This window comes from Clupea harengus, chromosome 24, assembly GCF_900700415.2.
Source record: "Clupea harengus chromosome 24, Ch_v2.0.2, whole genome shotgun sequence".
Classification (NCBI taxonomy): Eukaryota; Metazoa; Chordata; class Actinopteri; order Clupeiformes; family Clupeidae; genus Clupea; species Clupea harengus.
Window position 1 is genome coordinate 10,744,411 of NC_045175.1, and position 24,717 is coordinate 10,769,127.

Here is a 24,717-nt window from a genome sequence, read left to right on the forward strand (position 1 = left end):
CACTATCTCTGCCATTGTGAGGCCATGGTTAAGTGTAGCCCGAATTTCATCTGGCATAGCTTGTTGTCTTCGTCCTCCTCGGCCTCTTCCCCCTACTCCACCACCACGCACCCTTGCTCCTCTTCCTCTTCTTCTTCCTCCTCTTCCTCAAGCAGGCAGTTGCCCTTGGTTGTTTCCCTGGGCAGGTGCTTCCATGTTCATAAATTGTACTGAACTTGGTCAAGCTCTAGATATTGGATGGAAGCATGTATACTCCTGGATAGCACCTGTCAGCTAACTAAACTTACTCTGTGATTGGTGACCGGATGTGTGAAACTCTCCCTTGATGAGTAAAGTTCTAGTTGCACCTGAAAATTAAGCCGATTAACAAAGAGATCCATATTACAGTATACCATGATGTTTTTGACAGTGGAGTGAACTACTGTGCAAGTGATGAAGTGCTCAAGGAAATTATGCCAACATGTTTTGCAGAGAACAACCACTTGACCGAGAAGCAACAGTCAATTTAGACCATCAAGATATATTCAATTGGTAATTGGGCTAACTGAATGCAATTGTACCTAACCATTTGCAAAGATGTGCTAAATCATTTGAAATTTGTGCAAACTGTAGGCAATTGTACTTGTCATTTGCAAGAATGTGCTTATACAATTGCAATTTGTTTACAGTTTTTTACGACTGGATAAACACTAAAATCAAAAGTATTACACAATTATCAAAACCTTCACTCAAGGAGCAAAACAACGGCTCGGATTTGCACCACTATAAGCACATGTCAACATCACACTTTTTGCGAAACAATACACACAAGTGATTTGCAAAACACTAAACACACTTTTATGCTTTAGACACAGACGTATATCAAGATGTCACTTCCTTGCAATTCCAAAGCACTGCAAGTCAAATTACTACACTTTGTGGCAATTAGTTGAACACAGCCATCAAGTGTTATGCAGTTATGAAAACTGAGACAAGTTTAGTTGTTTTTGTTGTGATTCTCCATGTTTGACTGATTTGTGTATATGGAGAGAATTAAATAATATTTTCATCAGTCTGCAGCATTGGTTTTGTGTAGTGTTTGGTGAATTTATTGAATATTTGCACTTTCTCTGTGTACTTCACTTACACTACTCTAATCACTGAGAAGTAGAATTGCTAAAAGTGTTTTAGGTTTATAACAGCAGTGTGTAAGTGGTACAAACAGAATTCCGTCATATGCAACGTGTGTGTTTCATATGGTAACAAAATATGGTTTTGTTAAATTAGTGTATAGTTTTTACAAGAGTGTTTCATTTTGCAATGGATCTGAGGTGTTTTGCTCATTGGGTGTGTGGTTGTTCTAATTGTGTGAGTGAAATGGAAAAACAAAACAAAGCAGTCAAAATTGTCTTTAAGCAATCGAGAAAAACTGTAAAGGAATGAGAAATTCCAATATGTTGTGAACAAGTGCCCAGTGGTTTGGAGGTTTGCAAGTGTTGTTTTGAGAATGTAATTTCTGTTTCGTGAAATTTGCCAAAGCAATGGAGAAAAACTTTAAGAAAGTTACCCATCGCATCACCTGTTCCAAACTCCCCACCATTGAGGCCTTACAGCGCAAGCGATGTTTATGGAGGGCGCGCAGCATCGTCAGGGACAGCCCTCACCCCAGCCACAGACTGTTTGCCCTCCTCCCCTCTAGGAGGCACTACAGGACTCACGAGAGGGCGTGTATGACAAGCAAATGGGAGTGTTTAGTAGTCTTCACCAACGTCCTCTCATTGAGAATGAGACCGCTCACCGCAGAACATTTTCTCACACTTTTCACTGTACCGAAGCTGAACTCAACTTGTTGAAATGTCTGGCAGAGGAAAAGGAGGCAAGGGGCTCGGTAAGGGAGGCGCTAAGCGTCATCGGAAGGTTCTTCGTGATAACATCCAGGGTATCACAAAGCCCGCTATCCGTCGCCTGGCTCGCCGTGGTGGTGTCAAGCGTATCTCTGGCCTTATCTACGAGGAGACCCGTGGTGTACTGAAGGTTTTCCTGGAGAACGTAATCCGTGATGCTGTCACCTACACCGAGCACGCCAAGAGAAAGACCGTGACCGCCATGGATGTGGTTTACGCTCTGAAGCGTCAGGGCCGCACTCTGTACGGCTTCGGCGGTTAAAGATTTGATCACACCTTCAAACTGAACCCAAAGGCTCTTTTAAGAGCCGCCCAATTGCTTTACAAAGCCTGTATCTCAACACATATATTTTCAAGACATCAACCCCGACTTTAAAAGTGTGATCCATAATTAAGATTTTTTAGTAACCCAGTATTCAGTCAGTCAATTGTATCAGTTACTACCACGCATACACTGAAACGCTAAATTCATGATCAGATTATTTAAGTAATCGAAGCGCCAGTCAGGAAGGGAGGTGCTCTCTGAAGAGTTTGGTCTTGTTTACACAATATTTCAGCAGGTTGTGATTCAACAGCATTCCAGGTTTTATAAAACCAACAATGCCATTTAAAGTTTTATTAGACCTACATGTTGATTAGATCAGGTCCTCCATTTCTGTGCACAAGCTATCCTTCATGTAATGGTGTAATATAAAAGCAAGAAACCACCCACAGTAGACCTCACTTCGCCAGGATGCGTACGGTGCAATGTCATTAGGTTGCTTAAGAACTGCTAGCGTAAAATCAGGGTTCGTTGTGGACAGAAGGATTTTTGTGAATGTATCATATGCGTAAACGTGGTTAATATTATATTGAGCTTATGATTCAACTCGCATTCATATTGGCGTAAACAATCCAGAATCTCTCCAACAAAAACGGAAAATGAAGTAATCGATTACACAAAACATTTTTAGTCCAAAGCCAGTGGTAATATTGGCATATATCTATTTCTTTCTTCCTTTCGCCGAAAAGTGCGGGAAAAGAGGGGGTAGATGAGTAAACTGCTGATCTGTGGATGGGGCTGGACTTGTCTTACTGACCGTCCCCTTTGCTAAAAAGTAACCAACCGTGTCTGTGTGTTTGGTGTTGGGGGGGAAGAGATGGCACATTCGGATTGTGGGAGTCTGTAGTGACGCAGTTTGTCATTTGCATACAACTTTGTATATATAGTTGGCAACCTCATTGTAATAATTCTACTCTTTTTGAGATATACAAAGATACAACATGCCTGAGCCAGCGAAGCCAGCGCCCAAGAAGGGATCTAAGAAGGCAGTGACAAAGGCTGCAGGGAAAGGAGGCAAGAAGCGCAGAAAGACCAGGAAGGAGAGCTATGCCATCTACGTGTACAAGGTGCTGAAGCAGGTCCACCCTGATACCGGTATCTCCTCCAAGGCGATGGGCATCATGAATTCTTTCGTGAATGACATCTTCGAACGTATCGCTGGGGAGTCTTCCCGCCTGGCTCACTACAACAAGCGTTCCACCATCACCTCTAGGGAGATCCAGACCGCAGTGCGTCTGCTTCTGCCCGGTGAGCTGGCTAAGCACGCCGTGTCCGAGGGAACCAAAGCCGTTACCAAGTACACCAGCTCCAAGTAATTCATTGACCCAAATTTAAACATAAAGGCTCTTTTAAGAGCCACACACTTCATCCTTTTGAAGCTATTTCAATGTGTTTGCGAACTAAATTGGTTAGTATTGACATCAAAAGTTCATGTAACGTGTTTCACAGTTCTGCAGGCGCGTCCTATGTTCTACACACACTTAACACTTTGGGTGTAATAAACGTCCTATGGAAAAAGTCCAAATGTGATTGATCGTCGGTTACTATGCCACTTCTGACCATATACATACATTGTACCAATGACGCGGGGTTACTTGATCCAATATTTAGAAAGGAAGAATCACTCTAAATACAGGTTTAGCATTATATTCAAAAGGTTTACCTTGAAAATGCTTTCGAAACGGGACTATACATTAACGCATTCCAATTTAACTCAAGGACTGAGGCTTGTTGGCCTTTTTTAGGTACTCTGACATGCCTTAATTTTTGTATGTTTTTAGTTAGAGGAAATATTCATGCACAAGTGCCATATATGTAGAAGATTAAAGGTATCTGGGGGTGTTCTTTTTATGACTAGAACAAAAACTCACACCTTTAAACATACCCACGTTTTCTTTCTCAGACCACTGAACTACATGGTGCATAGTCTGAGCTGGTGGTAACGATTGAAAGTCAAGCTTCAAATGATTGTTAGTGTCGCTAATAGATACATGTGACATCAGGAGTTGTGGAGGAATGTACAGGGATTTAAAGCGTGCTTTAGAAACGATACACATGCTTGTATGTAGCCTACTCAGGTGGCCATATTTGAGATTAATTTAAGCATGAAGTGGGATTAGATGTAAAAGGGAAAATGTGTAGATACAGGAAATGTTGCTCAATATTCATGAAACAGCCCGTTTTGAGAAGTAATGGAATCTAGTGAAGAAATATGAGCATCGTGAATTTCACCCTATCCTAAATTAAACAGTAAAACGGAATAAGAGCATTCATCGACAGTTTGGTGGCTCTTAAAAGAGCCTTTTGGTTTCTGGAGGGATGAATTAACTTAAGCACGCTCCCCACGGATGCGACGGGCCAGCTGGATGTCCTTGGGCATGATGGTCACCCTCTTGGCGTGGATGGCGCACAGGTTGGTGTCCTCGAACAGACCGACCAGGTAAGCCTCGCTGGCCTCCTGAAGAGCCATGACGGCAGAGCTCTGGAAACGCAGATCGGTCTTGAAGTCCTGAGCGATCTCTCTAACCAGACGCTGGAAGGGCAGCTTACGGATCAGCAGCTCAGTGGACTTCTGGTAACGACGGATCTCTCTCAGAGCCACTGTGCCGGGCCTGTAACGATGGGGCTTCTTCACGCCACCGGTGGCTGGGGCGCTTTTGCGTGCAGCCTTGGTGGCGAGCTGCTTCCTCGGAGCCTTACCTCCGGTGGATTTGCGAGCGGTTTGCTTAGTTCTTGCCATGGTAAATGTTTTTCCTCGGTGTGAAATACCCCACGTACGAAGGTTATTTAAAGCCTAGCCCTAGCCTTGCCCCCCTGATTACGTCAGGTGGTTGTTTCTGCTGATTGGACCTCATAGCGCTACTTCAGAATGGCGCCTTAAATTCAAAGTACAAAGCCCATCCCCTAATCTACGAGCGCATTTGTGATTATTCTTTTAACAATAACAAAACAAAACTTTCAAATGTGGTAGATATGAGGTGTTTTTTAATTGAAATAACAAAATCATATCATCAAAGTGTATTCATACATATATGTGCAGCTTGAGGTTAAACTAAACTGTTAATATAGTAAAAAAAATACAAGAGAAAAACATGAATGTCTCTGTTTTGATAAGCAACTATAATGTTATATAGCACACTCTATACTTATATAACTAGCAATGATAGGACATGAGACTGTGATTGAAATAACGGGCATTCTTTTACTGTATATTTCATCGGACAACTATACCCAGCATTCTATGCGGGTTAACAGTGGGGCATTACGGATGCCCCGAGGGAACAAACACAATTGAATAACAATACACAACATATAACATGCCTTATTATATTTGAAGGCTGTGAACATAAATTAAAAGCTGCTATATGCACGGCTTTTGGGATATGGCAACGTGTGTTGGTTAACGCCTATTAAAATGGCGTCTTACCCATACGGAGATTATATCTAAACATATATTAGACCTAATAAAGGAGTGTTTGTTTGCCTCCACGTAAGGACTAGGTTTCATTGAAGGAAATATCGTGAATTATGGACTGTTTGTATCATGAATGTGTGATGGCAGGCTCATTTTGACTGAAATCAGATTCATACAATGTAACTGATAGCAGCCTTGTGATATGCTTCGTCAACTTGTAGCACAGCACTACGTTGCGTTTATTTAAGTCACACCCATGTAAACTTGGAATACATGTTTTTGTCCAGAAATGTTTGGGTGGCTCTTAAAAGAGCCTTTTTAAATGGGGTTTATCGGAGTAAATTTACTTAGACTTCTCGGTCTTCTTGGGAAGAAGCACGGCTTGGATGTTTGGCAACACACCACCCTGAGCGATGGTCACTCCGCCGAGAAGCTTGTTCAACTCCTCGTCGTTGCGCACAGCCAGTTGCAGATGGCGGGGAATGATACGACTCTTCTTGTTGTCACGGGCAGCGTTGCCAGCCAACTCGAGGATCTCAGCGGTCAGATATTCGAGCACAGCAGCCATATAGACAGGAGCACCAGCCCCAACGCGATGGGCATAGTTGCCCTTGCGGAGCAGCCTGTGAACACGACCCACGGGGAATTGGAGTCCGGCCCTAGATGAGCGAGTCTTGGCCTTCGCCCTAGCCTTTCCTCCTGTTTTGCCTCTGCCGCTCATTTTAAATTTTCAGTAGTTGCTCACAAATACTGAAGTGAACTGAGTGACAGAGGGGTGTGGTTTTATTCTCGTCCAGCTCAGTGTTGCTCATTGCCTCAGTGGTTGAGGCGAGAATGCTGAGAGCCAATCAACGTGTAGGTCTGTGCGGCATGCCAAAGTCAGTTGAATTTGGCGCCTGCTGGATTTCCTTCTTCCATTTAGCGCGTGATATTCAAAATCACTGAATATTTTAACGCATGAAATGTTTAAAACGAACCATTTCCGTTAACGTTGCAGCTTGGTTTCCAGATGATCAAACATGAAGTCCCAGAATCTCCATGTAAAGCGAACACTATTAAAATGGAACAAACTGAAGTGGTTGGGTGCTACAAGCCAGTCTGTTTGATACTTTGTATCGTTTTTGTTTAAAAAAGAAAATATGAGCAGAATGCTGTTAGCTCATTTCTTTTATTTTGGGATACATTAGCTGTATGTTGTTACCAAATAGTATTGAATAGCTTATTTTAGTGTGGTTTATAAGAGTAACACTATGCAATAATTTGACACTTTTTGAGATATGGTTTTATAGGCAACTAGTTTTGGTACCATCCTCAAATTCATTTTGATAGCATATGGTCATGTGAAGGACGGATAAACACCTGTGTCTTCCCCACTAGCCATCAGGGATATGCCCTATGTAGTTATGTGTGACAGGCTGGTACACCCTGCAAAACAGGAAGAAAAAGCTAAACTGGCAAAAGACACCAGTTAGTGTGTTGGCAAGCTTCTATCAGTGTCAGCTGGGCTGTTGGTGTTGTTTGCAGGGTTTTTGCATGCCTTTTAGGTTTTGGAATATAACTCTGTAGTGCTGCTTTAACACCTCACAGTCTATTTATTATAAGTCACTCTGGCTAAACTTAAGATGCCCTTTACTTTAAGGTCCTCAAGCAGGTGAAATCACTACTGTCATACCTTGTGTTCATTTCGAACATGCAATATAACTAAATTGCTTGGCGGTGATATAAAACCTTGATAGACTAATATCTTTAACTGAAAATATTGCAAATTGCATGAGTTTCAAGCATAAATGACTCAATACCACTGCTATTGTCGGAACAGATGCATTCAAATGATTCTTTTGGGGTGGCTCTTAAAAGAGCCGTTTTGTTTAACGTGACAACATTGACAGGGCAGGGCGCGCAGCATTTACCTCTTCTTAGGAGCAGCCCTTTTAGGTTTAGCCGCTGCCGCCTTGGGTTTAGCAGCTTTCGGCTTGACTGCCTTAGGTTTGGCTGCCTTGACTTTCTTGGGGCTCTTTGCTGCTTTCTTAGGTGTTAAGGGCTTTTGGGCCTTCTTAGGACTTTTTGTTGCCTTTTTAGGTGTGGCGGGTTTCTTCGCCTTCTTCGGAGACTTCTTAGCGGCCACCGGCTTCTTAGCCACAGCCTTCTTTGCTGCAGCGGGCTTCTTTGCTGCAGCAAGTTTCTTCGCTGCTGGCTTCTTGGCTTTAGGTGCTACCTTCTTAACGGGCTTCTTCTTCTCCTCTGCCTGTTTCTTGTTCAGCTTGAAGGAGCCGGAGGCGCCAGTTCCTTTAGTCTGAACCAGCGTTTCCTTAGTAACAAGACTCTTGATGGCCACCTTCACACGAGCGTTGTTCTTTTCCACGTCGTATCCACCAGCCGCCAATGCCTTCTTAAGCGCAGCCAAAGAAACTCCTTTCTTCTCTTTGGATGCGGTAATAGCTTTGACGATTAGTTCTCCAACACTCGGTCCGGTTTTCTTGGGTCGTGGTGCCTTCTTCTTGGCGGCCTTTGCAGGGGACGCAGCGGGGGCTGGAGCAGCTTCTGCCATTATATCGTCTGTCTAGCGCACGGGCTACAACAGAAGTGTGAGAAGTAGTGGAGAGCTAGAGTGAACGGTCTTTATTAAAGTCAACATGAGAACCTTTTAGACTCACCCTAAAGAGCTCTCCTTGTTCCGCCTCTGCGAAGGGTTCGCGTGTGCTTTCTCCAAGCGGGTTCGGTAAAAAATATGTCCGGAGAAACAACATTTACGAATATAAAGATAACTGTTGAAAACAGCAAAGCCTATACTTTAAGGAAAACAAATGTGGTTACATAATTTGCCTTAATCCCTGTTGCAACGAACTGGGAACTGCGTAAATCAAGAGGGAGATGTGGCAGTCCGTCTAAGTTTCGTGAGGAAAACATGCCCATAAAGACAGTAAAATCGTGCCTTGTATCTACAACAATGTGCCATAGACCAAGATGTGAGCCCCTGTAACGCGTGTAAGTAGTGACGGGGTTGCTTATGCGAATATGTACTTTACCAACGGGAGCTATTTGGACACAGCGAAACACAGTTGACAGACGGTTCAGTCGATCCGACTACGCGGCACAGACACACCATACGCATACATATTAGAGAAGCAAGTTCTGTGAAATGGAAGGCATTTGGCAATAAAAAATACTTTAAATGACTGGGGAACAGATATGGACTTCAAGACAAAACTAGTCAAGAGTATTCATGTTTGGAGCCCATCTGCTGCCCGTTACATGTGTATTATGTGGAATGGGTTTTAAAATACAAATCCAGGTGTAGGATTTACATGAAAAGACACAATTTGTAGACTTGTTTTGCTTTGCAAATTTTGACAAACAAACACACAAACGAATACAAAACCACATAAACAAAACACCAAACTTGAGAGCAAGTATCTTGAATCCACACATAGATAGCTGTTAGCTGTTACATCATATCATTTACATTTACATTTAGTCATTTAGCAGACGCTTTTGTCCAAAGCGACGTACAACGGAGAGAACAGTCAAGCTAAGAGCAATACAAAACCTAGTGTAACAATAAATACTACTTTACATAAGAAATAGAAAAACGACCTAGAAAGGAAAAAGAAGTGTAGGAATGTAACTGCTGAAGTGCAAGTTAAGCATTAGTCAAGGTGCCATTTAGGAGGGGAGGTGCTCTCTGAAGAGTTGGGTCTTCAAAAGCTTCTTGAAGGTAGAGAGGGACGCCCCTACTCTGGTAGTACTAGGCAGTTCGTTCCACCAACGTGGAACTACAAATGAGAATAGTCTGGATTGCCGTGCTTGCACAGACGGCAGTGCCAAACGACGCTCACTAGACGAGCGTAGCGTCCTGGGTGTAACATTTGCCCTTACAAGAGCATTTAGGTAGGTGGGAGCAGAACCAGCAAGCACTCTGTAGGCAAGCATAAGTGACTTGAACTTAATGCGAGCAGCATATATATTAGTTGGAATGCCTTCACATAAAGCCTTTGATGAAATGTGACAGAACGACTTTACAACCATCTCCTCTTGAAAGACCAGCTCAGGCCTAATGATACCCCTCTGGAGCATAAGTTCAGCAAATGTCCACAAATAGACTACAGACAAACTCAGAGTGAGATTTTGGACCACTTGCAATAATACTTTGGTCTAACTAATTCTAATCTACATATGTGAGTGTGTGTGTGTGCGTGTGTGAGAGTGAATTTGTGTGTGTGTGAGTGTGAGTGTGAGTCTGTCTGTCTGTGTGTGTGTGTGAGTCTGTCTGTGTGTGTGGGCTTACTGTGAGTTGATAGAATGATGGGTCTATTTGGCCTCTGTGTCACTCACAAGCACTCCTGGGGGGTATTTGTCGTAGCTCGCTAAGCGGTTTAGCGAGCTCATTTTCAGGCTAAGATAAAAAACGCCCCTCTTTTTGGTTCGTGGAAGCAACTTTTGATAAATCACCATAGTTACATATCGATTAGCACTAACCTGCTCCAGGGCAGGCTAACTTAAGTGTAGCTGGATAAGCTTGCCACACCCCCGGAAAAAGGAGGGATCCCATTGACCAAGGACTGATATTAGATAGTTAATAAGATTAGCGGAGGGAGAGCGTTCTTTGCAATCGCCAAGATCAATTATTCTTGTATGAGCGCTACCGATTCAGCCGACAAGGAATCATTCATTTACAAGACCTTCTCGAGTCATTTATTGCAAACACCACAGTCGAACATTGACTGTCTTGCGCTTTTTTGCGAGTGGTACATTTTTGTAGTATCGGTGATGCGGAGAACAAAGCACTCATAATTATATGAGCGTTATTAGTACACCATAGCATATCATTATTGTAGAACATGATTAAGGTGGACTCATGATAAGAATAAAGAGAAATACAGACAATTTATTTTCACTGCTTCAATTTATTGCATTTGTTATTAATACATTTAGTCATTTAACAGACGCTTTTATTCAAAGCGACTTACAAGAAAATGTAGAATTATATCGAGGAAGGAGGTTAGGGGATTTGAACTAGCAACCATGTAGTTTCGAACCGGTAGAGAGAACCTCTGTACTAGTTGACACTTGCCGTCAGTTATTCATACATAGATATCACCCTATAAACATCCCAACACACCTTGCTCTCACAGCGGTGGCGGTGTTGAATTTTGCCATGATTATGGTGTTGTATTCTTCATAAGCGTTCATGTTCATCTCCTGCTGGCCAGCGGAGAAAAAAAGAGCCCTTTTCTTTGAGTTTAGAACCATTATACCGCTAGAAAATCATTGTTTTGGTGATCGACCTTTCCTGCCTTTTGAAGTAGGACGTGCACGCGCAAATGCCCCGGTAAGTTTAGCCTGGTTGAAATTAACCACATGATTTGGATGCGGATCAGCCGTTAACGAACCGATATTTGCTGTTCTCAATCAGCTCGCTAATCTTAACGGGCTAAAAGGCCAATTGATTAACTTAGCTTCAATCCTACGACGAACGTACCCCTGGCCAGGACATAATGAACTACACACAATAAGCACAACCACACACCCAATTACCAGGGGCCCGTTCGTCGTAGGGTTGAAGCTAAGTTAATCAATTGGCCTTTTAGCCCGTTAAGATTAGCGAGCTGATTGAGAACAGCAAATATCGGTTCGTTAACGGCTGATCCGCATCCAAATCATGTGGTTAATTTCAACCAGGCTAAATTTATCAGGGCATTTGCGCGTGCACGTCCTACTTCAAAAGGCTGGAAAGGTCGATCACCAAAACAATGATTTTCTAACGGTATAATGGTTCTGAACTCAAAGAAAAGGGCTCTTTTTTTCTCCGCTGGCGAGCAGGAGATGAACATGAACGCTTATGAAGAATACAAGACCATCATCATGGCAAAATTCAACACCGCCACGCTGTGAGAGCAAGATGTGTTGGGATGTTTATAGGGTCATATCTATGTATGAAAACCTGACGGCAAGTGTCAACTGGTACAGAGGATTCCTCTACCGGTTCAGAACTGCAAGGTGTCTAGTTCGAATCTCCTCTCATCCTTCCTCGATGTAGTTTTACATTTCCTTGTAAGTCGCTTTGAATAAAAGCGTCTGTTAAATGACTAAATGTATTAATAACAAATGCAATAAATTGAAGCAGTGAAAATAAATTATCTGTATTTCTCTCTATTCTTATCATGAGTCCAACTTAATCATTTTCTACAATAATGATATGCTATGGTGTATTAATAACACTCATATAATTATGAGTGCTTTGTTCTCCGCATCACCGACACTACAAAAATGTACCACTTGCAAAAAAGCGCAAGACAGTCAATGTTCGACTGTGGTGTTTGCAATAAATGACTCGAGAAGGTAATTAATTATTCCTTGTCGGCTGAATCGGGAGCGCTCATACAAGAACTAATTATGGAATAATGGATCTTGGCGATCGCAAAGAACTCTCTCCCTACGCTAATCTAACTAGATATCTAATATCAGTCCTTGGTCAATGGGATCCCTCCTTTTTCCGGGGGTGTGGCAAGCTTATCCAGCTACACGTAAGTTAGCCTGCGCTGGAGCAGGTTAGTGCTAATTGATATGTTACTATGGTGATTTATCAAAAGTTGCTTCCACGAACCAAAAAAAGGGGCGTTTTTTATCTTAGCCTGAAAATTAGCTCGCTAAACTGCTTAGCGAGCTACGACGAATACCCCCCAGAACAGCTCAGATCCTTTGCAAAATGAAACACTCTTGTAAACACTATACACTAATTTATAAAAAAAAACATATTTTGATACACACTCGTTTCATATGACTGACATTTTTTCTCGATTGTTTAAGCACAATTTTGATGGTTTTGTTTTTGTTTTTCAAAACACTACACACAATAAGCACAACCACACACCCAATTAGCAAAACACCTCAGATCCTTTACAAAATGAAACACTCTTGTAAAAACTATATACTAATTTATCAAAACCATATTTTGTTACCATATGAAACACACACGTTGCATATGACTGAATTCTGTTTGTACCAGTTACACACTGCTGTTGTAAACCTAAAACACTTTTAGCAATTCTACTTCTCAGTGATTAGAGTAGTGTAAGTGAAGTACACAGAGAAAGTGCAAAAATGCAATAAATTCACCAAACACTACACAAGACCAATGCTGCAGACTGATGAAAATATTATTTAATTCTCTCCATATACCCAAATCAGTCAACATGTCAACATGGAGGATCACAACAAATCATGTCCCAGTTTTCATGCTACTTCAGTAGTGTGCATAACACTACGCTCAGCAAATATCAGACAAACGTAAAATGATGTTTCCAGTAGAGGTTACAATTCCATTAAAAAAAGATCAGAAAAAAACTGAAAATACAGTACAAATAAAGTTTCATTTTACCCTGATGCTGATGTCCGATAATGTTGGGGTATGAACACTTGTATTTGACATAGATTTTCCAGAGGGATGAAAAAAACATATCATGTAAGTGAAAACATATCACAAAGCACACAAATGTAGAGCAGACCCAATACAGACAGATACATATTACAGCGAAGGATAGGCGAGATTAAAGAGGTATGGTTAAGAAAACTCCCCACCATTGAGGCTGTCCACCGCAAGCGATGTCTATGGAGGGCGCGCAGCATCGTCAGGGACAGCTCTCACCCCAGCCACAGACTGTTTGCCCTCCTCCCCTCTGGGAGGCACTACAGGACTCACGAGAGGGCGTGTATTTCTGACGTACTTTACCCTACATGTGCTCTCTCCATTCAGAAAATGAAGGACAAGGAAATGGGAGTGTTTAGTAGTCTTCACCAACGTCCTCTCATTGAGAATGAGTACGCTCACCGTGGTAGGGTTTGGTACCTTTTGACTTTCACAAAGCAGAAGACAACCTGAAATAATGTCTGGCAGAGGCAAAGGAGGTAAGGGACTTGGAAAGGGAGGCGCTAAGCGTCATCGCAAGGTTCTCCGTGATAACATCCAGGGCATCACCAAGCCTGCAATCCGCCGCCTGGCTCGTCGTGGTGGTGTTAAGCGTATCTCTGGCCTCATCTACGAGGAGACCCGTGGTGTACTGAAGGTTTTCCTGGAGAACGTGATCCGTGATGCTGTCACCTACACAGAGCACGCCAAGAGAAAGACCGTGACCGCCATGGATGTGGTGTACGCTCTTAAGCGTCAGGGCCGCACTCTGTACGGCTTCGGCGGTTAAAGATTTGATCACACATTTAAACTGAACCCAAAGGCTCTTTTAAGAGCCACCCAATTGCTTTATAAAGCCTGTATCCAAACATTATGTCCATGCCACGAGACCACTCAAAAAAGCGTTTCCCATAACCACTCTTTGACTCTTTGATTACCCAAAATTTCAGAAAAAGTTCCCATTTACACACAGCACTTTCATGATCAGAATATGATATACACTTTCAGCAGTATGTTTGTTTCACCTGTATACCAGCTTATATCAAACTTTTAACAGACACGGGTGATGTTTGATGATAAGCTAGTCTTCGTTTAATGGTGTAATATAAAAGCAAGATCCCCCCTCCCCTATACAAACAGTAGCCCTCACCTCGCGAGTATGCGTACGGTGCGACGCCATGCAGGCGCTAAAGAATGACAGCATTTTTGCGCAATATTAGGGTTCACTTTGGACAGAAGTATCTGCCAAACACCATCAATAACAAAGTATTTTCTTTTTTGAGAACAATATTATGTCTGAATACATCACACATTTGGTTAGTATAACACTGGGCTTAAAAAAATAAACAATAAATGAATCACGCAAACTTTACACAAAAGGCTAGTTTATATATATTGTTTTGCATTCATCTATTTCGAAGGATTTTCTCCATTTCCCCAAAAAGTGCGGGGAATGAGACAAAAGAAGTGGGGGGGGGGGGGGGGTATATGAATAAACTACTGATCTGTGGATGGGGCTGGACTTGTCTTACTGACCGTCCCCTTTGCTACAAAGTAACCAACCGTGTCTGTGTGTTTGGTGTTGGGGGGAAGTGATGGCACATTCGGATCGTGGGAGTCTGTAGTGACGCAGTTCGTCATTTGCATAGAACTTTGGATATATAGGTGGCAACCTCACCACGACAGTTGTACTCTTTTTGAGATAGACAGAGATACAACATGCCTGAGCCAGCGAAGCCAGCGCCCAAGAAGGGATCTAAGAAGGCAGTGACAAAGGCTGCAGGGAAAGGAGGCAAGAAGCGCAGAAAGACCAGGAAGGAGAGCTATGCCATCTACGTGTACAAGGTGCTGAAGCAGGTCCACCCTGATACCGGTATCTCCTCCAAGGCGATGGGCATCATGAATTCTTTCGTGAATGACATCTTCGAGCGTATCGCTGGGGAGTCTTCCCGCCTAGCTCACTACAACAAGCGCTCCACCATCACCTCCAGGGAGATCCAGACCGCAGTGCGTCTGCTTCTGCCCGGTGAGCTGGCTAAGCACGCCGTGTCCGAGGGAACCAAAGCCGTTACCAAGTACACCAGCTCCAAGTAATAAATTGATCCTACTTCATAAAAAAAGGCTCTTTTAAGAGCCACCCACTTCATCCTTTAAAAAGCTATTTCAATATTTTTGCCAACTAAACTGGTTCCTTATGACATCAAAATTCCTGAAACGCGTTACATGTTTCGGCAGCTGCGTCCTGTGTTCTACCCTCACTTCACAAGGCTTTCAGTGTAATAAACGGCCTCTTGAATTAAACCAAATGTTATTTGTCGTCGGTTACCATACCACTTTTAACCATATACATACATTGTACCAACCACGGGGGTGTTTCATGATTCCAATATTTAGAAAGGAGGAATCACTCTAAATACAGGCTTGGAAAAGGGATGGAAAAGCGTCGATTATCATACCATAGTTAATGTGGCATTAGGATTTGTGGAAGTGGCGATACTTGAAATGGTTGATGGGTGGAATGATACATTTAAGCACGTTCCCCATGGATGTAGTGTTTTATATATTAAACCCGTTAAGTACTAGTTTTCCCTAGTAACATGCAATGTTGCTCAATAATCATAAAACAACCAATTTTGAAAGGTCATGGAATCTAAAATATAGTGCAGAAATAAATGAACATGGTGTATTTATCTTTACATATAAACGGAATAGAGCTTGCATCGACAGTTTGGTGGCTCTTAAAAGAGCCTTTTGATTTCTGGAGTGAAGAATGAACTTAAGCACGCTCCCCACGGATACGACGGGCCAGCTGGATGTCCTTGGGCATGATGGTAACCCTCTTGGCGTGGATGGCGCACAGGTTGGTGTCCTCGAACAGACCGACCAGGTAAGCCTCGCTGGCTTCCTGAAGAGCCATGACGGCAGAGCTCTGGAAGCGCAGATCGGTCTTGAAGTCCTGAGCGATCTCTCTAACCAGACGCTGGAAGGGCAGCTTGCGGATCAACAGCTCAGTGGACTTCTGGTAACGTCGGATCTCTCTCAGAGCCACGGTACCAGGCCTGTAACGGTGAGGCTTCTTCACGCCACCGGTAGCTGGTGCGCTTTTTCGCGCAGCCTTGGTGGCTAGCTGCTTTCTGGGAGCTTTACCTCCTGTCGATTTGCGGGCAGTTTGCTTTGTTCTTGCCATGGTTAACTTTTCCTCGGTGTGAAATGTACCACGTACGAAGTTTATATAAAGCCTAGCCCTAGCCCTGCCCCCCCTGATTACGTCAGGTGGTTGGTTTCCGCTGATTGGACCTCATCGCGCTACTTCAGAATGGTGCCAGAAATTCAAAGTACAAAGCCCATCCCCTAATATAAGAGCGCATTTGCCATTATTCGTTTAACAATAACACAAGAAAACTTTCAAATGTAGTATATATGAGAGGTACAAATTAAAATGACAAAATCATCAAAGTTAATCCATACCTATATGTGCAGCTTGAGGTACAACTAAACAGTTAATATAGTAAAACAATACAAAAATATCTGTTTTGATAAGCAGTAAAGATTCTTTACAACTATTACATGCCTTATTATATTTCAAAGCTTTGAACATATATGAAGGGCTGCTATAGGCACGGCTTTTGGGATGTGGAAATTTGTGCTGGTAAACGTCAATTAAAATGGCGACTCTAGATATCTTCTCCGTATTGGTAAACATATTAGACCTAATAATAAAGGAGTATCTTTGTTGGCCTCCGCGAAAGGACTAGGTTTCATTGTAGGAAAGATTGTGCATTATGGACCGTTTGTATCATGGCACGCTTATTTAGACTGGAATCAGATTCATACATTGTAAGTAACTGACCTTTCCGTAAGCAGACTTGTGACATGCTTTGTCAACTTGTAGCACAGCACTACGTTGTGTTTGTTTAAGTCTCACCACAGAAACTTGGAATACATGATATTGTCCAGAAATGTTTGGGTGGCTCTTAAAAGAGCCTTTTTTAAATTGGATTCACCAGAGTACATTTACTTTGACTTCTCGGTCTTCTTGGGTAGAAGCACGGCTTGGATGTTTGGCAATACACCACCCTGTGCGATGGTGACTCCGCCAAGAAGCTTATTCAACTCCTCGTCGTTGCGCACAGCCAGTTGCAGATGGCGGGGAATGATACGACTCTTCTTATTGTCACGGGCAGCGTTGCCAGCCAACTCCAGGATCTCAGCAGTCAGATACTCGAGCACGGCAGCCATGTAGACCGGAGCACCAGCCCCAACACGATGTGCATAGTTGCCCTTGCGGAGCAGCCTGTGAACACGACCCACTGGGAACTGGAGTCCAGCCCTGGATGAGCGAGTCTTAAGCCCGAATTATAGATCTGCGTCGGTGTCCGTCCGTTTTACGGATGGGCGGGGAAACAGATTCGGACGGATTCGGACGTACTGTTTTTGATTTATACTTCTTCGACGGCTGTAGGTGTTGAAAACAATTCACCGCCAGAACAGTGGGTGGAGCAGCGGTTTTTTGGTCACAGACGAGCTACTACGTGACCTCTTTGAGTGATAGAATTCGTCGATTGTTTATCTCCCTCCTCCCAGCCGTCACGTCATCAAGACCAACAGGTGTAGTCACATGGGTCTTTGAGACACACTACATTACAATGAATAGTCTGTCTAACACTATATATTCACTTGAAAAGGCAAACTTATCTCCATCATGGTAGGTATTATTTGTGTGAAAAATAGTAGCAATCTATAACAAAATGATATGCTTATCTTACATACACTATAGAAACTATTAAAAACGATTCAATGAAATGAATACTATCTCATTTTCTTTGGTATTTTTTGTCATATTCAGATTTGTAATGATGATTGCTGGGTAATATGTATGCTGTTGTCCAATGTCAAGTCTCTATTTGATCATGTGACGAGACGATATGATAGTTTAGGCGCAACATCTGAACGTCAAGACCAACAAGCTGACTGGGCAAATAAATATCTGTGACAACGTGATTACAGGAGGCAAACTGGTATCAGGGAAGAAGTAAAAAATAAACTGTCATCTGGAGAGTTTAAAAGAATACAAAACGAGGGGGAATCTACTGTATGGAGATATTTCTGCTTAGTAGTCAACGCGGATTTATTAAACCTGGATGGTTGGGGGAGAGAGATGAACGTCAAAACCGACAAACTGGGCCAGAGGCAAAAGCACCTGCAAGCTGAAAACAATGGCTTTCAAACATAAGCGTGATAAGGCATTGAACATTCCATATTTAAATATCTTAATAAGTAGTCAAGTCAACGTGTCTGCCTCAGGTGATGGAGAAGTTCGTTTTTGAGACTAAAATAAATCACATTTAGGATAATAGCCTTCTTGTGTGCGGGGATTTTTTTTTATGTCCTAGCTGTGACAACGCGATTACAGGAGGCAAACTGGTATCAGGGAATAAGTTAAAAAAGAAACTGTCATCTGGAGAGTTTAAAACAATACAAAACGAGGGGGAATCTACTGTATGGAGATATTCCTGCTTAGTAGTCAAGGCATTGAACATTCCATATTTAAATATCTTAATAAGTAGTCAAGTAAACGTGTTTGCTTCACATGCTTCTCCCCTGTACAAAAGCGTCGGCTAAATGACTAAATGTAAATGGATTAAACCTCGATTGTTGGACTATGTAGATCGTTTTATAACGAACTTTGTGCACTTAAAGAGTTGGAGAGTTTAAAACGACACTCGAGGGGAAATTTACTGTAGGCCTGTGGAGATATTTCTGTCGGATGGCATCATATTCTATGCGGATTCTAATGAGGCTGTTTGATATGTCCAATGTAAGAAGTGTGAAGCTTTAATGAAATATGATTGATGCCATCCTCTTTCTCCACAACATGGATTAAACATCGATGGTTGGACTATGTAGATACTTTTATAAGGAATGTGTCCGTGTACTTACATTTTTCAAAAAGATAATCTTCAATGGTAAGACTTGTTTTATTCGCGCCTCTTCTGGTGTAGCATATAACGTGAGTTTTATTTAGGCATATCAGATGCATAGCGTGTGTAATGTGTAGGCCATTTCATTCCGTTCTTGCAATGTGAATAATTCATTTCAATATGGTTATATCCCTTTTGTGCGCGCTTGTGCGTTTAACGGGGCTTGTTTGTGTGAGCCAGTGCATTTATCATTCATCTGTTGATGCTCGAGTTTAATAAAGGCAGGCTATTCTTAAGAAACGTATGTAAATGTGTGACATTGACTCATTGGGGTTCGGACTAAATATTTTACTTGCTGTCGGGCTGGGGTAGGGCTGGGACAAGTCAGCGCGATAAGGCATTGAACATTCCATATTTAACTTGGCATAGTCGCCCCATAATGCCGTGCGGCGGGCACATACTTTTCTCGATGTGATGCAGCGCATAGACATATATACATGTCTATGATGCAGCGCCCAACGATGTTATTTAACAATGTTCCTTACTGTTCTAATTGCATGTCGTTGTTCTGTGTTGGGACGGAGTTTATACAGGTGTGTGACGGTAGCACAGTCTGTTCGTGATAACTTGTAGCAGGGCATAAAGCCCGTGCCATTTTGACATTGTATTGTGTTTAGTGTTTAATTAAAAGCCATAACAATATTCCACACTTCCGTGATTTGTTACAATATCTTAATAAGTAGTGAAGTCAACGTGGATTCTATGGATTAAATTCATTTATTGACACATCTTTTCAGGACGGCCACAGCGCTTTAAAACGACGTGTTTATAAGTTACATTATTCAAAGATGGTAGATAAAAGGCGAGATAATCGCCAGGTGTAATAAGCCTACTTTCTCATTATGTGTGTGTGTTAGGGTTTGTAATGCAATGGTGTTGGCTGCAAGTTAACTCCACTTCACGTTAAGGTTAGCTTTTGTATATGAGCATTCATTTCAACTGTTCCATCATCTGAAATATCACGGTGTCGAAAAACAAACCTTTGATCTAAACAGAATATTCAGTATGGAATGGGAATATTTCAGAGCAGGGCTATCTTTTATCGCGTTTGACAAATATGCTCCGATTGCTGTGATGTCTCCTGTGAGAATGGGATAGTATTCTCTCCTATGAATTCGCGGTCATTTGAGCGTCCTTATAAGTGTTTCAGAAATATCTTCAGACCTCTTCTGTTATGTTTGTTCATAATCAACTAGAAGAAGCTTGTGAGACGGTCTACAGGCTATTCATAAAAAACATACGTAAATGTGTCATTAGTATGAACAGTTGAGACATTGACTATGTCTGGTTGGATTCCGACAATATATTTGAATGGCTGTCTGGCTCGGGCACTACTCTGTCGGACGCAGGCCGGGCTCGGACAGAAATATTCGGCTGATCCACACTCTATAACAGAATAGGAACAGATAGGGAATGAAACAGGAAATGTGAGATTCCGGAAATGATGTCGTTAGGAAATGATTTCGTTAGCGGACCAATCACAGCCAAGGGGGTATCCGTCGCTATCCGTTCGTATCCGAAAAAGTTACAAAAATCGAGAGGTGCACGTCGGTGTCCGTCCAGCTCTCCGAAGGGCTCGGATGGGCGTTCCACCACGGGGAAGGGTGTTGCCAAGGCGTGGCTATGTGTCCGGACGGACACCGACGCAGATCTATAATTCGGGCATTAGCCTTAGCTCTGGCCTTACCACCGGTCTTGCCTCTTCCACTCATTTTCGTTAGATAACAACGAGTATGTCAGGACAATCGAATGTGGTGTGCTTGTATGAGGAGAGTTATATATATATATATACATATACCCACCCTTCAGTATGGTTCAGTGGCAGAGGCGACAATGCTGAGAGCCAATCACATTATAGTTTGTTTGTGTGACGTCAGAGCAAGCTCAGTTTCGCGCCTGCCGTTTTTTCTACTACTGCTTCTTCACCTACATGTCCAACAACGAGAACTTAAATGTATGAAAACGGGAGGCACTTTATACATCTCCGTTTGCCGTAAAAGGTGGTTTTCGAGAGCTTTACAGTTTTTTACGATTGGATAAACACTGACCAAATTTATCAAATAAACTTGAAAGGAGGACGGGGGCCCATATTCACGGAAGAACAAGAGAGAGAGATCATAAACATGGTTTTGGCCAATAATGCTATCAGGCTCAGAGAAATTAAAGCCAACATTATCGGTGATCATGCCATTTTCAATAATGTCCATCAGGTCTCTCAGTCAACACTGGCACACATCCTAAAAAGACATCAGGTTAAAATTAAACAACTTTATCTGTACTGTATTTTCAGATCTTTTTTTTAATATTTTTTTTACTGGAATTGTAACCTGTACTGTATACACAATTTTACATTTGTCTGATATTTGCTGAGCTTACAGTGTTATGCACAATACTGTAGTAGCATGATAACTGGGACATGTTTTGTTGTGATTCTCCATGTTGACATGTTGACTGATTTGGGTATATGGAGATAATTCAATATATCATATATAATTCATCAGTCTGCAGCATTGGTCTTGTGTAGTGTTTGTTGAATTTATTGTAAATTTGCACTTTCTCTGTGTACTTCACTTACACTAATATAATCACAGAGAAGTAGAATTGCTAAAAGTGTTTTAAGTTTGCAACAGCAGTGTGCAATTGGTACAAACAGAATTAAGTCATATGCAACGTGTGTTTCATATGGTAACAAAATGTGGTTTTGATAAATTAGTGTAAAGTTTTTACAAGAGTGTTTCATTTTGCAAATTGGGTGTGTGGTTGTGCTAATTGTGTGCAGTGTTTTGAAAAACAAAACAAAACCATCAAAATCGTGCTTAAACAATCGAGAAACACTGTAATGCAACACAAGTGGTGAGTCCAGCACATGGGTACGCTGGAAACGTCGGCAAAAGGTCTAGAAGCATATTATGCAAATGTTTGAAAAATAAATGTTTACTCATAGGACTGGCTCCAAGACCACAGCATGTCATCTCTCTGTGTGGGCAGTGCCTTGGCATGGGGTTGTAGCATTGGTGATTGTCACTCCAGGAGGCTTCAGGTATCCATAGTCACAGACACAGCTGAAGCTCCCTTTGCTGCAGTGAGCATTGGGTCCACACAAAGCGCTGTTTCTATATCTGTGAATGACCAATAATTGCCCATTGATGCAGCTCTCAAATATAAATATATGCAAGTGATGTAATACATAGTAATGTAATAGTAGATTGGACATTTGAGCGCTATGTTTAACTCACAACAGTCTGCTCTAGACTATAGCATTGAGATAGTTGCAGTTGCGTACCATAGTCTCTTAAAAATGGTAGTGCTGATATCAGTTTGTGTTTTCATTTTGCGTAATTGTCATAGGTTCACATTCAATATGCTGTTTAAAAAAATACTACTATTACAGACTCAGTTACAAGCATAAACAGCCCAAATAGAGACGACTAGCTCTACAGGATCAAAGTTTAAGCCATGACCCCGACTAATGGGCTCCATAGTGTGGACATGGTGAGGCCAACCCCAGAAGTGGAAAGGGAAAACACAAGGAGTTCCTCTGGCATTTCCATTAACAATGGCATGGTCTTGGATAGACATACATGAATAAATTAACTGGCAAAAATAAATACATACATACATACATACATACATACATACATACATACAGACATACATACATACATACATACATACATACAGACAGACATATACAGTCTACATATGGGCTAGAGACAGTGCATGTTGTTTACGGATCCAGGGTACAGCATTTGGCGCGTGTTGCGTCGGTCGCCAGCCAGTTGTGCACTGTAGTGAACCCTACCACCATTGCTATCCTTGTGTAACTAAAAACCGCATGCACTATGTCCGCCAACCATAACTAAACATAACTCATCAAAACAAAACATAAACAAAATTCCCATCTACCTTGCTGGGCAGTCTCCTTCTACCTTCTATGTCATATTGTGCTAATTCTGATATAAATAAAGTGGCCATATTTCCTACTGTTAATTGTTTACCTCAACGTATCTCTTTATCTGTTTATCAAATTGATGTTCACTAACCAAATGTTCTCTCTCTTATAAAGTGACCTTTGCTTACAAATGCTGATGGCTATGGAAACTTGTTCCTCATCACCATATCCACCAAGTACATATTTGCATATTGGCTGCCGAACTTTACCAGCTCACTTTGTCTCTTTCTTCCCCTCCTAGTCTAGACTACCTCCTCTGTGTGATTGGGCTGGAGTCTCTCCACTTGATCTACTTACAGAAACCTTCGACCTACACCTACCCACCCCCACCAAACTTTTATGCACTTACTCTACCCCATACTGTGTGCTTGCATTTACCTGCAATGTAAATAATTGCCACCATTGTGTAGGTATCATGTAGATACCATGGTGTGTTTGTATGCATTATGCATAATTTTGATTTGCCCAGTAACTCTCTCAATGTCTTTTAAACAGTGACTCTCTCAATGTTAAGACCAGTCTGTAAATATAAGCAGTAACTCTCTCAATGTTAAGACCAGTCTGTAAATGTTTAACCGGTGTGTCGTGGAAGCTTTGTAGGTATTGTAGATCAGCACCCTGATAAGATGAGGAGATTCAAAGTAATTTCCGCTGGTATACGGTGGTATACGGTCACGTGCTGGACAGATAAATAGTCCCCTTCCTGTAGAGCACGATAGGAGGCAGAGCCTTCTGCTCTCGAGCCCCCCTCCTGTGGAATAATCGTCCTGCTGAGGGGAGGGACAGAGGGGGGTGGGAGGAAGGAGAGGGAGAGGGAGGGAGAGAGAGAGATAGAGGGAGGGAGAGGGAGAGAGAGGGGGAGAGAGGGAGAGGGAGGGAGAGAGAGAGATAGAGGGAGGGAGAGGGAGAGAGAGGGAGAGAGAGGGAGGGAGAGAGAGGGAGAGAGAGGGAGAGGGAGGGAGAGAGAGAGAGGGAGAGAGGGAGAGAGAGGGAGGGAGATAGAGGGAGAGAGAAGGAGAAAGAGGGAGAGAGAGAGGGAGAGAGAGAGGGAGGGAGAGAAAGGGGGAGAGGGAGAGACGGAGAGGGAGAGAGAGAGAGAGGGAGAGAGAGGGAGAGAGAGAGACGGAGAGGGAGGGAGAGAGAGGGAGAGAGAGGGAGAGAGAGAGACGGAGAGGGAGAGGGAGGGAGAGAGAGGGAGAGAGAGGGAGGGAGAGAGAGGGAGAGAGAGGGAGAGGGAGGGAGAGAGAGAGAGATGGAGGGAAAGTGAGAGACAGTAACAAATAGAGAGAGAGAGAGAAAGAGTGGGAGAAGAAGGAGACCCTTTCCATCCTTTCCATCTAGACTGAAGACATTCCTCTTTAGTGCATCCCATAGCCACGGATAATGCATCAAAACCAATACCTGTTGCAACATTCTTCATACTTCTTGTTAGCCATGTTATTGTGTTTAGCAGGAGTGGGCTACAGACAGCTTGTACTGTGTTGTACTGTGAAGAAGGGTTTTTACGGATCCCGGATGCAGCATGTGGTGCGTGTTGCGGCTCTCCCCAGCCACTTGGGCATTGTTGTGCATCCTTGCTATCCTTGTGTAACTAAAATGTTTGTGCACCATGTCAAATAAACATAGAAAAATCCCATACACCTGGGTTGTTCAGTACCATTGTTTTTGACAGAAGCCTCTATGTCTCCTTCTATGTCATATTATGCTAATACTGATACTGATAAAAGGGCCACTAACTTACTGTTCAGTGTTTACCTTA

The 24,717-nt window shown here is 42.5% G+C and overlaps 7 protein-coding genes across 7 annotated transcripts; 4 read left to right on the forward strand and 3 right to left on the reverse strand.

Annotated features, from left to right (window-relative positions):
• Nucleotides 1-1,770: 1,770 nt before the first annotated feature.
• Nucleotides 1,771-2,400, forward strand: LOC105888665 (histone H4). The gene has a single exon (XM_012814407.3). It carries the CDS (start codon nt 1,834-1,836, stop codon nt 2,143-2,145), a length of 312 nt encoding a protein of 103 aa, XP_012669861.2. The 5' UTR covers nt 1,771-1,833; the 3' UTR covers nt 2,146-2,400.
• A 685-nt stretch (nt 2,401-3,085) lies between these two features.
• Nucleotides 3,086-3,726, forward strand: LOC105888662 (histone H2B 1/2-like). Its single transcript, XM_012814403.3, has one exon. It carries the CDS (start codon nt 3,147-3,149, stop codon nt 3,519-3,521), a length of 375 nt encoding a protein of 124 aa, XP_012669857.2. The 5' UTR covers nt 3,086-3,146; the 3' UTR covers nt 3,522-3,726.
• Nucleotides 3,727-5,910: 2,184 nt separating this feature from the next.
• On the reverse strand, nt 5,911-6,478 carry LOC105896834 (histone H2A-like). The gene has a single exon (XM_012823632.3). It carries the CDS (start codon nt 6,339-6,341, stop codon nt 5,964-5,966), a length of 378 nt encoding a protein of 125 aa, XP_012679086.1. The 5' UTR covers nt 6,342-6,478; the 3' UTR covers nt 5,911-5,963.
• A 997-nt stretch (nt 6,479-7,475) lies between these two features.
• Nucleotides 7,476-8,211, reverse strand: LOC105888656 (histone H1-like). The gene has a single exon (XM_012814396.2). The coding sequence runs from the start codon at nt 8,166-8,168 to the stop codon at nt 7,527-7,529; it is 642 nt and encodes a 213-aa protein (XP_012669850.1). The 5' UTR covers nt 8,169-8,211; the 3' UTR covers nt 7,476-7,526.
• A 5,238-nt stretch (nt 8,212-13,449) lies between these two features.
• Nucleotides 13,450-13,873, forward strand: LOC105888663 (histone H4). Its single transcript, XM_031562482.2, has one exon. The coding sequence runs from the start codon at nt 13,504-13,506 to the stop codon at nt 13,813-13,815; it is 312 nt and encodes a 103-aa protein (XP_031418342.1). The 5' UTR covers nt 13,450-13,503; the 3' UTR covers nt 13,816-13,873.
• Nucleotides 13,874-14,620: 747 nt separating this feature from the next.
• Nucleotides 14,621-15,326, forward strand: LOC105896836 (histone H2B 1/2-like). The gene has a single exon (XM_012823635.3). The coding sequence runs from the start codon at nt 14,745-14,747 to the stop codon at nt 15,117-15,119; it is 375 nt and encodes a 124-aa protein (XP_012679089.1). The 5' UTR covers nt 14,621-14,744; the 3' UTR covers nt 15,120-15,326.
• Nucleotides 15,327-16,985: 1,659 nt separating this feature from the next.
• Nucleotides 16,986-20,762, reverse strand: LOC105888653 (histone H2A-like). Its single transcript, XM_031562463.2, has 2 exons — nt 20,671-20,762; nt 16,986-17,369 (listed from the first exon to the last, which is right to left on the reverse strand). Exons 1-2 carry the CDS (start codon nt 20,716-20,718, stop codon nt 17,040-17,042), a joined length of 378 nt encoding a protein of 125 aa, XP_031418323.1. The 5' UTR covers nt 20,719-20,762; the 3' UTR covers nt 16,986-17,039.
• Nucleotides 20,763-24,717: the final 3,955 nt, after the last annotated feature.